The 16403-nt window shown below is 35.3% G+C and overlaps 2 protein-coding genes across 2 annotated transcripts; both read right to left on the bottom strand.

Moving 5' to 3' along the window:
• Positions 1 to 11386: 11386 nt before the first annotated feature.
• On the bottom strand, positions 11387 to 14787 carry LOC131662371 (aspartyl protease family protein At5g10770-like). The gene is made up of 3 exons (XM_058932140.1): positions 14585 to 14787; positions 12659 to 13126; positions 11387 to 12527 (listed from the first exon to the last, which is right to left on the bottom strand). Exons 1-3 carry the CDS (start codon positions 14751 to 14753, stop codon positions 11701 to 11703), a joined length of 1464 nt encoding a protein of 487 aa, XP_058788123.1. The 5' UTR covers positions 14754 to 14787; the 3' UTR covers positions 11387 to 11700.
• Positions 14788 to 15156: 369 nt separating this feature from the next.
• LOC131658831 (uncharacterized) lies at positions 15157 to 15672 on the bottom strand. The gene has a single exon (XM_058928083.1). It carries the CDS (start codon positions 15670 to 15672, stop codon positions 15157 to 15159), a length of 516 nt encoding a protein of 171 aa, XP_058784066.1.
• Positions 15673 to 16403: the final 731 nt, after the last annotated feature.

Below are 16403 nucleotides of genomic sequence, written 5' to 3'. Positions count from 1 at the left end.
TTTTCTACCTTCAGTGGAACGTTGGTAGCTCACCTTCAGTGGAACGTTGGTGTATCTTGATTATATCTTCATCGTCAGTGGTACGTCGATGTACATCTATTAATACCTTTAGTGGAACATTGGTATATTTTATCGTCAGTGGTACGACGGTATATCTCTTTTCTACCTTCAGTGAAAGGTTGGTAGGTCACCTTCAGTGGAACGTTGGTGTATCTTGATTATATTTTCATCGTCAGTGGTACGTCGATGTATTTCTATTAATACCTTCAGTGGAACGTTGGTATATTTTATCGTTAGTGGTACGACGGTATATCTCTTTCCTACCTTCAGTGGAACGTTGGTAGCTCACCTTTAGTGGAACGTTGGTGTATCTTGTTATATTTTCATCGTCAGTGGTACGTCGATGTATTTTTATTAATACCTTCAGTGGAACGTTGGTATATTTTATTGTCAATGGTACGACGATATATCTCTTTTCTACCTTCAAGTGGAATGTTGGTGTATATTGTTATTCTCATCGACAGTGGTACGTCGATGTATTTCTAATTCATATCATCAGTGGAACGATGGTGTTTTCTCCTTATATCTTCAAAATGAAGGGTTGGTATTTTTGATTCTCTAGTGAAAGGTGATATATTTTCTCATCCCCAATGAAAGAGGATGCATTCCTTCTCCACCTTCTTTGAAAGATGGTGTATTTTCTCATCCCCATTGAAAGGTGATGCTTTAACCTCTCTGGTGCGAAGTGTTTTCCATAGTGAAGTTTCTTTTCCCAGCAAAGTTTCTCCAACAAAGTCTTGTTTTCCCCAGTGGGGTTGTTCCCGCAAGACATTTGTTTTCCCCAGTGGAGTTTCTTTTCCTACCCAGTGGTGTCCTGTTTCATCATCATCATATGCATTTATTAAACATTGCATTGCATCTTAGGTTCAAAAATTGTGTGTTTTATATATTTAAGCCTCTTCAATCTCGTCAAAACGAAGATTTACAATCATCGTATCTCCATATCGAAGAAACTTAAATAGGGTCATCTATCATACCCCAATTTTTTACCCTAAGATCATACATTAGTTGCATCTTAATCATCAATCAAGAGCACCATTGTGAAGTTCTATTCCTGATACTGTGATTATCTCTGAGGGGAACCATCAAACACTTCTAACTTTTTATTTGTTTTATACTAACCAAAATCCAAAAATATGTATTTTGCCTCTTTTGTTTATATTTTACAGGTAAAAGATCGGGCAAAAATCAAAATAGTGGAAGAAAACAATTTTTGAAAATTTGAAGGTGGAAATCGATTTACCCATATGGGAAATCGATTTCCTGGGGCGAAAATTCAAAAAAAATAGAGAGGGGAGCATGACATCATTTTGGCACCTATTTTCCTTGATCATTTTTGTCATTTTTACCAATTTTCCACCTCATCAAAAATAATTTCCTTCATTAATCCCATTTTAACCCCATTTTACCATTTAAACACCAATTAAACACAAGTTAATTACCAAATACAAAATGACCAAATTACCACTACTCTTGCTCCAATTCTATTAATAGAGGCCTTGCCTCCTTCATTTCACAAGCTTGGAGAGCCAAAAAAGTTCTTGCAATTTCATTTCTCATCCTTTCCAAAACCCTCACCCAAAGTTCATTTTCATAGAATTAGCGAGGTTCACCTTGAATCTTGCTAGTTTTGAACTAAACCTCCTACATTTCACTCTTTTCTTTGTTTGTTCATCTCCAATTTTGAAGGATCTACTCATTTGGTGCTTGTTCTTGAAGCTACTCCAACATTTGGTTCAAGAAGTGGTAAAATCCTAAACTCTAAGATGTAGATCTTTGTTGCTTGTGTTCAATGCATCTTTGATGCTACATTGGTCCTATTTGATGGCGAATTGATGGAAATTTCGTGCTCCAATTGATATGTGATCATAAGGTGTTTGTACGTTTGCCTAAATTAAGTTTTATGCTTCATAATGATGTTCTTTTGAAAACTGTGCGCAGGAAATCGATTTCCTACAGAGGGAAATCAATTTCCACTCTTTTTTTTTGTGCCAGATTTGAATTTTGCAGGCAGGAAATCGATTTCCTACAGAGGGAAATCGATTTCCAGTGAGGCAGAATGCTTGTTTTTGCTATTTTTGACTTGTTTTTGGTTCTAACTCTTCTTCTACTCCATTCTTTTAATATTTTCTTTGAATCACAAATTAGAGGCCTAATTTCTCTCTAATATCAATGGACTTAGGGCGTCGATAGGATGAAAATCCGAATCCGCAATATAAAGTGATTGAAATTATGGATAAAATGAGCTTTTGAATGTGGTTCCATCTTTTATTTCTTTTTCTTTTGATCGATGAAAGTCTTAATACCTTGAGAATTCTTATGGATTCTTGGTAAAGACGAGATCGCTACCTATTTTCTTTTTGTGCGGTATTTCTTTCGGAGAGTGATCTATATATCACTTCTCTCGCATGCATTAGCACATAAAGTTTTGACCGGCCTCGTTGTAGGGTGATTTCTACATATATCACTTGGCGATCTACTTAACATAGCGCAATATTTCGTGTCCCAAATCAAAAAAGATCAAACATGGAAGAGATATGTATGTGATTGATTTAAGACTTATGGAGGTTTATCATGTAGTCGCTATGATTTTATCAAGCTTCTAATAAATGTCCATTGAATTTAAATCCGAGAACATCCTTCACTCACCATCGATCTTTATTACTAACTTTGATAACATACTTGACAAGTTTCAAGATGTTTATTTTTTACATCTAACAATTGAATTTAATTTCCGCATTTTACTATATCGCTCTTTATATTTTTTCGCTTTATTGCTTTATTTTATCATTTCATCATGTTTATGTTTCCGCCATTATCTCTTTGTCCATTTGGACGTTTATATTCCGCTATTTTCTCTTTGTACGTTTGGACGTATTGTTTATGTTTCCGCTATTTTCTTTTTGTCCATTTGGACCATACTTTATCTTTTATGCTAAAACACTAATAAACAACAAAAATTAAAAAAAAACACTTAAGGCTCTCTTATGGACTATTGGTTACTATCCCGAGCATTTTGGAGATGTGGACTTTTGGACTTAGTACCTCTAGACCCTTATTCTGTTATTACTCTGTTGTTATTTTGTCTGTCTGGCATTGGATTGTTGTCTGTTTGTGTGTGCAGGTATTTCCTTGAAAGTCCTTGATGGTTAATTCCAAGGCATTGAGATAAGGATTTTACCCGAAAACAGCCGTTACTCTGCCCGATTTTCGTCAGAATTTTATGTGCTTAATGCAAAGTGGTGCTAAAGATAATAAGTTCATCTGAATCCCCAAGTGGTAATGTGTTGGTTTGGTATTGATAAGTCCAAAGGATGGGAAATCTACCTTGACTCATAATGTCAAGTGTTAGCTTCTTCTTTGGTTAGACCGTTCCTTTCCTTAGCTTTTATTTTACGCATTAGGATAGCCTCTTCATCTCCTCCCCTTCTTTAATTTTCAAAACCTTCTCCCTTTTTTTAAAAAAATATTCTTATGTTTATAAAACCTTTTTAAAAACCTTTCTTTAAAATATCTTTTGCCCTTAGTGGCCTTTTCTTCAAAAAAGTTTAGACACGACTAATTGTTCTAACGAGTGGCGATACCCCACGATTTTGAAATTGATTGATATAATGAGATCTTTTCCGTGTGAGAGAGCTAGTGGCATACTCGTTGATTTCTATTCGAGTTGGAGCCCTTCTTTCATTTGCGATGCAAAGAACTCGTTTGTTCTCATGCTCAAGATCAATGGCTGAGTATTTCTCTCTGACAATGATAAAGTGTTTATTCGTTTTTAAAACGTTTCCCTTTAGAGAGGAACTACATTAGCTCTGAATTCTCCATTGCACTGAGGAGGTATTTAGGCATAAGGCTTAATGCCTTGCCGAGCTTATTTTAAAAGATAAAACAAACCCCTTTTTTAGTACACCCGACACAGATTTTCAAAAAGGTTCCTGTGGAGTACCACAGATATGAGGGGTGCTTAAAACCTTTCCCTTGTATAATCAACACCCGTACCTAAGATCTCTTATTTTTTTGTTTAAAAAACAAACTTTGGGTTTTCTTCGTTCTTTTCCCTTTTCCTTTGGAAACAATAAAGCACGGTGGCGACTTTCACTGAAATATTGAATCGAGTCAATCCTATGGCTTCGATCTCAGATTTTCCCCGCTACAGATATCACCTAGCATGATTCAAACTCAGGAGCTTGAAAGGAGCAGACTCTCAAGCCCCAAGGTGATGAGGTATCTACCGATAATTCCAAGGTTCAAGATATTGTTTTCTAATGTTAGTGATGCAAATAATACTAGATGTCATGCAGATGAAAGAGTGTGTGATGGAGAAATTTTCAATGTAGCTGATTCAGGGCAATGGAAGAAAATTGATTCCTTGTTTCCATATTTTGCCCTTGAGCCGAGGAACCTTAGGCTTAGACTTTCCACCGAAGGGATGAACCATTTTGGTAATTTGAGTACTAACCATATGTTATGACTAGTACTTCTCATAATTTATAACTTATCTTTATGGTTGTGCATGAAACACAAGTATATGATGCCACTAATGATGATTTCGGGTAAAAAAACAACCCGAGAACGACATAGATGTTTATTTAACTCCATTGGATGAAGATTTAAGAATTTTGGGAGGAAGGTTTTGATGTTAATGATGCATATACATGTAATAATTTAAGTTGTGTGCCATGTTGTTTTGCACAATCAATGACTTTCATGCATACGGTAATTTGTCTGCGTACAACGTCAAGGAACATTGAGCGTGTTCTATATGTGAAGTTGGTACATGTCACCACCAATTACAAAAATTTTAAAAAGATAGTTTATCTTTGGTATCAAAAATTTCTAAGACCTAATCATCCATATCGTAGACTGCGGAAGGCTTTTAGTGGAGAGCAAGAGTTTGATATTGCTCCAAAGCCCTTAACCGGGAAGGAAGTTTATAAAAGTCAACAACACATTAATGTTTTCTATGGAAAGAAACAAAAGAAAATTATTTGGAAAAAGTGGTCGTTGTTCTTTGATCTTCCATACTGGTCTAGTCTTGATGTAAGACATTGTCTTTATGTGATGTATGAGGAGAAAAATGTATGTAATAGTTTGATTGGAACACTTCTCAACCTTAAAGGCATGACAAAATATGCTAAGGAATCCCGCGAAGATATGGTTTTAATGGGTATACAGCAAGAGTTAGCACCAAAAGAAGTGTGAAATAGAACATATTTTCCCCCAGGGTATCAAAGTTCCCCAATGGTACTCATCAAATATAAAGAAACATGTGTCAGAGAACAATCACAAATTAGTTTGGTTAAAATCTCATGGTTGTCATGTCTTTATGTAACAACTTCTACTAGTGGCTATCTGTGGCATTTTATCAAGAAATGTAAGAGTAACTATAACCAGATTGTGTTTATTCTTCAATGCTATATGTAGTAAAGTTATTAATCTTGGAAATTTAGATGGATTGGAACACGAAGCTGTAATTATCTTATGCAAATTAGAGATGTTTTTCCCTCAATCATTTTTTGACATTATGGTTCACTTAGTTGTTCATCTAGTAAAGGATATTAGAATTAGTGGTCCATTTTATTTATGATGGATGTATCTAGTAGAGCGTTACATGAAGATTTTTAAAGGGTATACAAAGAACCATCACTTTCCGGAAGCCTCGATCGTAGAAATGTACATCACAGAAGAAGATATTGAGTTTGTTACAAACTATTTGTCAGAAGCAAACTTTATTGGAATTCCCGAGTCTCGTCATGATGGATTTTATGATGGTAGAGGTGTTCACGATTTAAATGTTTAGATAATTGATCAAAGAGTAGTTCTTCAAGAACATTTGTATATATTGAATAACCTTAGTTCAACCTTACTTGACTACTCACAAAAGTCTTATAAAGGAAAAATTTCCTCTGATGAATGAAAAATGATTGTTGACCATAACAAAACTTGCATAACTTGATTTAATAAAAATATTTCTAAAGAGATTAGTGCATCAGATACTTGTAAATTATTGTCATGTATGCCTAAGTTTAATGTAATTACTTAGAGTGCATACGACATTAGTAAATATTCATTCTATACAAAATCAAATGATGATCGTAACACCATGCAAAATAGTAGGGTTATGGTTGAGGCTGAATCCATGTACTTTTCTAGTTCCAAAGATAACAATCATATATACTAACATCTAGAGCGTACTTTGGGGGTCATTGAAGAGATTTTGGAGATTGACTATGTTTCTTTTAAAGTGCCTTTATTTAAGTACAAGTGGATTGACAGTAATACTGTCGTAGAAACCAATAAATTAGGATTCACACGGGTTGATATTCAAACACAACTTATAAGCTCAACCCATTCATCATGACAACACAAGCAAAATAATTTTTTTATGTCATTAATCCTTCTAACACTAGATAAGCTAATGTGAGATATTGGATCGAACTCTAGTATGGCCGAAATGTAGCTTCTTGGTTCAACAGGATTAAGCATGAAGTCGAAGGTTGTTCACATGCTTGTGTCGAAGATGATAGGGTTGTTAGCATGTTAAATTAGGTTTTAGTGTTTAAACCCTAATTTGTTAAGTTAGCTTGTTTATTAAGTTGGCTTGTGCAATGGGCCTTGTGGAAAAAGCCCATTAGTTAGTATGTTAGGTTTTATTATAAATAGCATACTAGTCTCTCATCATTGCTAAGCTGTAAATCCTAATTTAGGTTGAGGGAGGTTATTTGTTATTCTTGTAAACTTGCAATCTTGTTTTAAAGAGAAAGTGAAAGAATAAAAGTTATAACCAATTCTTGTGTTCTTCATATCTTCCCTAATTCCCTATTATACTTTGTTCTTGACATCGTTTTTCATAACAAATTGGTGCGGTGAGCGTGGAGAAGATGCCTTCAACAAAGTATGAGATTGAAAAATTCACCGGAGTGAACGATTTCGGTCTGTGGCGCTTAAAGATGATAGCCCTACATGTTCAGCAGGGTTACTTGGAAGCGTTGAAGGGAGAAGCAGCCATGAATGCAGAATTGACGGCAGCGGAAAAGACGAATATGATCGAGAAAGCACACAACGCAATTTTCTTGAGCCTTGGTGATAAGGTTCTCCGGCAGGTATCAAAGGAGACGACGACATCAGGGTTATGGGTGAAACTTGAAAGTTTGTACATGACCAAATCACTGGTAAATCGATTCTACCTGAAGCAAGCTTTATATTCATTCAAGATGATTGAAGACAAAGTGTTGGATGAGCAGTTGGGTATGTTCAACAAGCTGATTCTTGATCTTGAAAATATTGATGTGAATATCGATGATGAAGATCAAGCGATGTTACTATTGTATTCTTTGCCTCGATCACATGCTCACTACAAAAAAACTCTTTTGTATGGAAGGGAGTCCCTGACGTTTGAAGAAGTTCAATCAGTCTTGTATTCTAAGAAATTGAATGAACGAAAGGAGCATAAATCTTCGACAGTTGGTGAAGGTTTGGCCGTTAAAGGAAAATTCTTGCGAAAGGATGGTTAGTTCGACAAGAAAAAGGGCAAAAGCCAGTCGAAGTCTTACTGTGGCGAAGCATATGGCATTCGATGCTATCATTGTAAGAAGGAAGGTCACACAAGAAAGGTGTGCCCTGAACGCCTGAAAGATCATGTAGGTAAGGATAATGACAATGCAACCATTGTTCAAGATGATTTCGAATCACCTGATGTCCTTGTGGTTTCAAGCAGTGACTCGAGAAGAGAGTGGATTATTGATTCAGGTTGCATTTGGCACATGACTCCAAACAAAGACTTGTTCGAGGAATTATGTGATCAAGATGGTGGATCAGTACTGCTGGGAAACAATAGAGCTTGCAAGATTGCAGGTGTTGGATCTGTGAGATTCAAGCTCCATGATGAGTCAATAAAGTTGTTGACTGAAGTCAGGTACGTTCCTGATTTGAAGAGAAATCTGCTTTCTCTTGGTGAATTCGATAAGAAAGGATATGTTTTTCAAGGATAGAAAAGTATCATAAGATTCATGAAGGAGTCGAAGGAAGTCTTGAGAGGCGTGAAGAAACAAGGCTTGTATACCCTTGAGGCTGAAGTTGTAAGTGGTTTGACAAATGTTTCATCCATGAAACCGTTGTCGAAGACAGAAATCTGGCACATGAGATTGGGCCATGTCAGTGAAAGGGGTCTGGTCGAATTAGGGAAACAAAATCTGCTTGGTGGAGACAAAGTTGAAAAGCTGAAATTTTGTGAACCCTATGTACTTGGAAAATCTTGCAGAGTGAAGTTCAACAAAGGCAAACATAGAACACATGGATCCCTTGATTACATCCATGCTGATCTTTCGGGGCCTGCAAGGTGTCCATCACATTCAAGAGCAAGGTATTTTCTATCCATATTTGATGATTATTCCAGGAAGTTATGGGTATTCATCCAGAAGACTAAGGATGAAACTTTTGAGAATTTCAAAAGTTGGAAGACTCTGGTCGAAAATCAGACTGGCAGAAAGGTCAAGAGGTTGAGAACCGACAATGGCCTTGAATTTTGCAATTAGACGTTCGACAGTTTTTATGCGGCCTCTGGTATTGCAAGGCACAGAACTACTGCAGGTACTCCATAACAAAGTGGTTTGGCTGAAAGGTTTAATCGAACTATTTTCGAGAGAGTCAGATGCATGTTGACTAGTGCGGGGTTAAAGAAGGTGTTTTAGGCTAAGGCTGTTTCGACAGCAACATATCTGATAAATAGATGTCCTTCGACAGCGTTAGATATGAAGACACCTGAAGAAGTTTGGTCGAGACATCCACCAGATCTCGACAAACTGAGAGTATTTGGCTGCATAGCCTATGCTCACATTAGGCAAGACAGGGTCGAACCTAGAGCTCTGAAATGCATGTTCATGGGATACCCTGAAGGAGTCAAAGCTTATAGGCTATGTTGCCTAGAGCCGGGTCACAGGAGGTGTACCACCAGTCGAGATGTAGTTTTCAATGAAGTTGAGATGGCTTTCAAGAAAACTGATGATGATGATGATCGAAGTGCGGAAGAGCTGGAACAGGTAAAGATTCCTGTTGAGGTGGATCATGTTGATGTTGAATTGCATATCCCTGATGAAGTCAAAGATGAAGCAGAAGATGTTGAGGATGAGGAAACTGTCAATGACTACCTATTATCGAGAGATAGGTCGAGAAGAGTCATCAAAGCACCATAGATACTTGGGTATGCAGATCTTATAGCTTATGCCTTAATCTCTGCAAGTGAGGTTCTAGACGAAGAACCTAGAGACTATAAGGAAGTTATGAGAAGTCAAGATAAACCTGAAGGGTATGTCGAAAAGGGGAAGGAAGATTATGTGTGCAAGCTAAAGAGATCTTTATATGGGCTGAAACAATCTCCTCGACAATGGAATAGGAGATTCGACAAGTTCATGGCACGCATAAGTTTCATTAGAAGTCAGTTCGACCACTGCATTTACTTCAGATTTCGGTCTGGTAATTCATTTGTTATTTTGTTGCTTTATGTGGATGATATTCTCATAGCAAGCAACAATGTTGAAGATGTGATGAGGGTGAAGGCTGAACTCAATAAGGAGTTCGATATGAAGGATATGGGAGCTGCTTCCAGGATTCTTGGAATTGACATTCAAAGAGATAGAAAGAAGTTGAAGTTATGCTTATCTCAAGAGGCATATCTACGAAAGATTCTTGAAAATTTTGGTATTGTCGAATTCGAAGCCAGTTGTGACTCCAACAAACCCTCAATTCTAGCTGAGTATTGATCAGTGTCCCAGTACTGATGTCGAAAGAGCCTATATGAATAACATCTCATATGCTAATATAGTTGGTTCTTTGATGTATACTATGGTCTGTACTAGACCCGACATAGCATATGCAGTAAGTCTTGTAAGCAGGTACATGAAATCCTGGAAAGGCTCACTGGCAAGCATTAAAGTGGATTTTAAGGTACATAAATGGGTCTCTGAACATAGTCCTAATTTATGGTGGAGCCTTGGGTTAAGATAGTAAAGCAGTAATTGAAGGATATGTCGACTCTGATTATGCAGGTTGTATGGATTCCATAAAATCTATTTCTGGATATGTTTTCACTATGTTTGGCACTGCAATTAGTTGGAAAGCAACACTTCAGAAGGTTGTTTCTCTATCAACCACTGAAGCGGAGTATATTGCCCTAACTGAAGCTGTAAAAGAAGCATTGTGGCTTGAAGGTTTTGCGAAGGAGCTTAAACTTCAAGGTCAAGGTATCACTGTTAAATGTGATAGTCAAAGTGCAATACACTTGTCGAAGAATTCAGCCTATCATGAACAAACTAAGCACATTGATGTGAGGCTGCATTTTTTCAGAGAAGTAATCAAGCGAGGAGAAGTCCAAGTGCTGAAGGTTTCGACTGAAGACAATGCTGCTGATATGATCACAAAGACATTGCGAAGTTGCAAGTTTTTCCACTGTATGCAGTTGATAAAGCTGCATAAAGAAAGCTAGTTATTCCCTTGATGTTGTAGAGTTAGATCCAAGGTGGAGATTTGTGAGATATTGGATCGAACTCTAGTATGGCCGAAGGGTAGCTTCTTGGTTTGACATGATTAAGCATGAAGTCGAAGGTTGTTCACATGCTTGTGTCGAATATGCTAGGGTTGTTAGCATGATAAATTAGGTTTTAGTGTTTAAACCCTAATTTGTTAAGTTAGCTTGTTTATTAAGTTGACTTATGTAATGGGCCTTGTGGAAAAAGCCCATTAGTTAGTATGTTAGGTTTTATTATAAATAGCATACTAGTCTCTCATCATTGCTAAGCTGCAAATCCTAATTTAGGGTGAGAGAGGTTATTTGTTATTCTTATAAACTTGCAATCTTGTTTTAAAGAGAAAGTGAAAGAATAGCAGTTATAACCAATTCTTGTGTTCTTCTTATCTTCCCTAATTCTCTATTATACTTTGTTTTTGACATCGTTTTTCACAACAGTTAATAATTAATCCCATAAATAATTAATTAATAATCAATCTCATAAATAAATTAATTAATCATCACATCGAGACCAAATAAAATAACTAAAATCATACTCCCTCCGTTCCTTTCTAAGTGTCGTTTTAAGAAAAAACTCTTCAACCAAGATAGTGGATTATTAGAGTTACTTTTTCTATTATACCCTTATTTATTTTTCTCTTTCCAAATAAATTCAATCATATACTCTCTTTTTCCAATAATTAATTGAAAAATTTGATGTGGAGTTGTTGAGAAAATAAGGGTATAAATGACAAATTATAACATTAAATTATAAAACAACACTTAAATAGGAAAAAAAATTCTTCTAAAACGACACTTAAAAAGGAACGGAGGGAGTAATTTATAACAAGAAGTTCTTGTTGTATTTAACAAACCATTAATATCGGAAACAAGCTTACATTTGTTTCAAACTACACACATCTATGAACAATTGCCAACAATCAGAAATCAATAATACCCTTTGATCTCTATACATTATACATTTCCAACAAAGTTCTCTTCAACCACTATATAACACAAATTTGTCCACATTTCCTCCCATTTCTTTTTCTTTCTATTCCAACCTCCACCTAATTATTTAGTGCTAGTATGCAATAACATTAATAAGAATGACACATTCATCAAAATATTCAAAACAAACTTCACTCGCAACCATTTGAACCAAACCCAATCCTACCACCACCAACATCATAAACAACCTCTATTGTTCTTTGTTGCACATTCCCAAAGATAGTAAGATCACTATCAGCACCATTCGCAGCAAACGCTAAGCAAACTTGCTTCAAACTCACGACATAAAGTATCCCCGAACCAACGAGCTCCACTGTGACACCACCACCTAATAAAAAATTAACCTTGGGAATAGACACAACCTCGGTCCCACTAAGATCATAGCATGTATCCAAAATTGAAAAAGCTGAAGCATTAGGATATTTCGACATGCCTTCCTTAAAGGAATCACGCAGGCTGGCATAGACGGTTGGTGGCAACCGCGTAATGACCGTGCCAGAGTCGATAATGGCACCACCGGAGGAAAAAAGAGAAGATGAGATAGGAAGTTGCGTTCCACCAACGCTGATTCCAACAATGTCGAGATAGTAGAAGGAATTTCCATTAGAATGAGTGGGGGATTGAGTGTAACTTACGTGATTATTATCCGTGGTACCGAATGTGAGGTGGCCAACCTCGCTAGAAGTAGAAGGAAGACAATAAGAGAAAGTTTTATCGTATTTCTGAGAGGTTTGTTGGACAAAAGAGATTGGGTCACGACCAAGACCTAAGAGACCGGCAATACCGTTAAATAGGCCTTCGTTGTCTTGACCGCAACCGAATAAGAAATTGTCAACTGTGTCCGTTGGCGTAATAGTTAGTTGTTCGTGGCTGAAGTATCCGACGGAGAAAGATCGATCGCCATATTGGATCCCATATATGCATGATTGTGTTGACTTAGAACAACCAGGTTTGATTCCTGTAATAATACAGTTTTTGGAATGAAACTACATTTCATATAATGATATTGTAACAAACAAGTAAATATATGTAAGTAATTTCTATTATGTATAAAAGAAAATGTGAGTAATTTGGTGATCATAAAAATACCTGTAGCTGAAAGAAGTTGAGTGCAATCTGGAGATGTACATGTGATATTGGAATAAGTAGTAGATTTTGATGGATCAAATATTTCTTCTGTTTGATTGTAACAAGAAACAGCACAAGGTTGACATTGAGTCCAAGTGAGATCACTACCAGTGTCAAAAGCAAGTGATAAATCCTTTTTAGGAGTACCAAGTCCAAGGACAACATAGTAATTTCCTGATCCAATAAGGTCACCAGATTTTGCAGGTAAATTAGCTGAAGAAAAATCCAATTCTATTTCCTTCATTTTGTTGTTATTATTACTGGATGATGATGATGATGACAACTTTGAGTGAATATAGTTTATCCTTTCTTTGTCATGATTTAGAATATCACTAAGTGTTTCAACAGAATTTGCTTTTCCATTGCTATTCAGTTGGGAACATGGACCATGTTTGTGTATTACATCTAATGATGCTTTTCTTTTTGGACCTGAAATAAAAAATGAATTACCATGTTTAGTACCACATCTAATTGTTGTTAATTAAAAATATATATATTAGCAATACAAAAGTAACTCGGTAGTAACATTTTTTTATGCAAATTAAATTTTATTATAGATATATATATATATATATATATATATATATATATATATATATATATATATATATATATATATATATATATATATATATATATATATATATATATATATATATATATATATATATATATATATATGAGAGCACTAATTATATAAGGATGAGAATGACTTAACTAAGCAATATTAAGATATTATCTATGAAAGACTCAAAGACAAAATCTTATCTTGAGTTTGTTATATAGTTATATCATACCAAGTGAGGGTTATTTATACCCACCAATAATTGTTTCCTATTAGTATTACGAATACCACATAATAAAGTTAAGAAAAATTAAAAATTATAATTTTATCACTTAATCCCATTATTGTTCACTAAAATTATTTGTTCATATGGATGAGATTGAATTGTACTCTATTAAAGGGGGGAAGGCCATAAAGTTTAACTCAATTAGTAAAAAATTAAATCATTTTTCGGTTCGGTGAAACTTGTGCTTCAAAACAAGCTCACATAAATTTTAAGGCAAAAAAAATGTAAAAGGGGAAGTGAGTGGTAAGGTTAATTGGAGTTTGCTTTTGGAGTAAGTTAATATAAATATTTTGTCTTACCTAACACAAAAATTTTAAGTTCAAAGATTTTTTGGACCACATACTAAGTCAAAAAGATTAATTAAGATGGATTATAATTCTATTTTTATTTTTTTATATCACTTTTCTAATTTTCACAATTAACTAATAATTTAATTTATGAAGCACTTTTATAGGTAAAGAGAAAATTCATAGAATATATATAATAAATAAATAAATCAGATGAATATGAGTAAAAAATTAGGGGTAGAAGAAGATTTAGAAAAATTATTTTAAAATGTCGCCAAATTAATAATTTGGATAAAAATATTTTTTTGAATAAAAAATTATATATAGATTAACTTCTGTTATAATTTTTTAAAAATTAAAATAAAAAATTATAAAAATTATTAGTTATTTTAATTCTATATATAAAAATTATAAAAATTATTCTTTATAATTTATAAGGATTGAAGTATCCTTATACTTCCATTATTAATAATAATTTATCTCATAAAAAAATCAAGAGTTTACATGTATTATCAAGATTAACCATAAATTAGTTAATTAGGAACAATTTTCCAATTAAGTGCCATTTAATATATGATAGTATTAAGTATGGATCTATTTTATAACTAATCTATAACTCAATTTATTTGGTAGAGATTAACAATAAGTTAATGAAAGTTTCTAGCTTGCATGTAAAAAAGTTCAACAATAGCTAATCTTAATCCATTGAGGATAGAGGGGAATAAATATTAAATTAAGATTAGATTGACCTTCGATAGATGAACTACAAGAAGATGATGGTAAGAGAGAGCTAGTTTGAACAAGATGGTGTTTCTCCTCCCATGTTGTTTCAATGGCAAAACTATTATGCAGGAAAAAAAAGAAAAAGAGAACAACAGCAATGGAAACTAAGAAAAACTGAGACCTTTGGAAAGCCATGCAAAGAAGAGGGCTTTTGATTACACTCCTAGCCCCGTGCTTAGCTTTTAAAGATATAAATTAGGGCAATCTATTAAGCACCACCACACATATACCTCTCACTCCTTTGAAAATTTTAAAATGAGTGATATACTAATTTAATTTTTATTAAACAATATTCAGCCATTTGCCATTTTAGACTAGGTCAAATATTTTATAAGAGAATCAAACAAAGGGCTCATTTTTTGTCTTCGATAATAATGGCACATGTGACATCGTCATTTAGGCAAACACAAAAAATTATCAAAAAGTTATTCCATTGCTTCAAATTGATTTGAATTCCTCCATCATTTGGTCCTCGTGTTTCCATGCCAGACTCTCATCAGCTGGTCCACCCCACAACACCTTCACCAAGGTAATCTCTTCACCTCGCAATTTGCTTCACTTCTCGTCCTTCTATTCGCACTGGTGACGCCTCAATCCTCAAGTTATCTCTCATCTGTATGTCATCTATTTGAACCACATGCAAAGGATCTGGAATGTATTTCCTCAACTGAGACACATGAAACACATCATGGAGATTCGCAAGCAACGGCGGTAAAGCAATCCGATAGGCCACCTCACCTAACCACTTTGAAATATGATACAGACCAATAAAACCCGGCGTAAGCTTTCGCGACTTCAAAGCTCTACCGACACCGGTTACTGGATTAACTCTCAAAAACACATGGTCGTCCACCTGAAACTCAAATGTTTTCCTTCTCTTATCGTGATAACTCTTCTGAAGACTCTGAGAAGTTTTCATCCTCTCTCGGATCTTCCTTATCTTTTTAGTCGTCTCTTGCACATTCTCAGGTCCGAGCACAACACCCTCGCTCGATTCATACCAACACAACAGAGTTCTATATCTCCTATCATACAACGCTTCATACGGTGCCATCCCGATACTCGCATGAAAACTGTTGTTGTAAGTAAACTCAATCAATGAAAATGGCTATCCCAAGCTCCTCCTTGGTCTAACACACAGGCCCTCAATAAATCTTCCAGTGACTGGATAGTCCTTTCGGTCTGACCATCCGTCTGCGGATGATATGTAGAACTCAATCTCAATGTCGTACCTAAGGCATCTTACAAACTTTTCCAAAACCTCGACGTAAACCTTGGATCTCTATCTGACGCAATACTCGATGGTATTCCGTGCAATCTCACAATCTCTTCAATGTACACCTCAGCCAACTTAAAAATGGGATGGTTAATCTTCATCGGCAAGAAATGAGCCGACTTAGTCAACCTATCCACAATCACCCAAAGAGAATCATTACCCTTGGCGGTCTTCGGTAAATTGGACATAAAGTCCATCGAAATGCTATCCTGCTTCCATTCTAGAATGTTCGACGGTTGCATTAAACTTGAAGGTTTCTGATGCTCAATATTCGAATTATGGCAATTCAAGCAAGCATAAACAATCTTAGAAACTTCTTTCTTCATACCAGGTCACAAAAGCAATCTTTTTAAGTCCTGATACATATTTGTATGGGGTACGCATGGCAAAATGGGTTGTCCGTATTGCACCGGGCACACAAAGCATTTACTTCGGAAAAGGGTGGGAAAAGTTTGTGGTTTGATTGTCACCGTAGGTTCTTACCTAGGAACCATGAATTTAGAAGAAAT

The sequence above is a fragment of the Vicia villosa genome, linkage group LG3 (assembly GCF_029867415.1).
Source record: "Vicia villosa cultivar HV-30 ecotype Madison, WI linkage group LG3, Vvil1.0, whole genome shotgun sequence".
Classification (NCBI taxonomy): Eukaryota; Viridiplantae; Streptophyta; class Magnoliopsida; order Fabales; family Fabaceae; genus Vicia; species Vicia villosa.
Note: the sequence above shows the minus strand (reverse complement) of the source record. Positions and strands in the feature narration are given on the sequence as shown.

What these genes read in the sequence shown, in the direction of transcription:
- LOC131658831 (XM_058928083.1), bottom strand. Translation starts at nt 15,672, where the DNA reads ATGGCACCGTATGAAGCGTTGTATGATAGGAGATATAGAACTCTGTTG.
- LOC131662371 (XM_058932140.1), bottom strand. Translation starts at nt 14,753, where the DNA reads ATGGCTTTCCAAAGGTCTCAGTTTTTCTTAGTTTCCATTGCTGTTGTT. An exon ending in TTGTAGTTCATCTATCGAAG is followed by an intron (nt 13,127 to 14,584) that starts GTCAATCTAATC and finishes TTTTTATTTCAG; the next exon opens with GTCCAAAAAGAAAAGCATCA. An exon ending in TCAACTTCTTTCAGCTACAG is followed by an intron (nt 12,528 to 12,658) that starts GTATTTTTATGA and finishes GTATTATTACAG; the next exon opens with GAATCAAACCTGGTTGTTCT.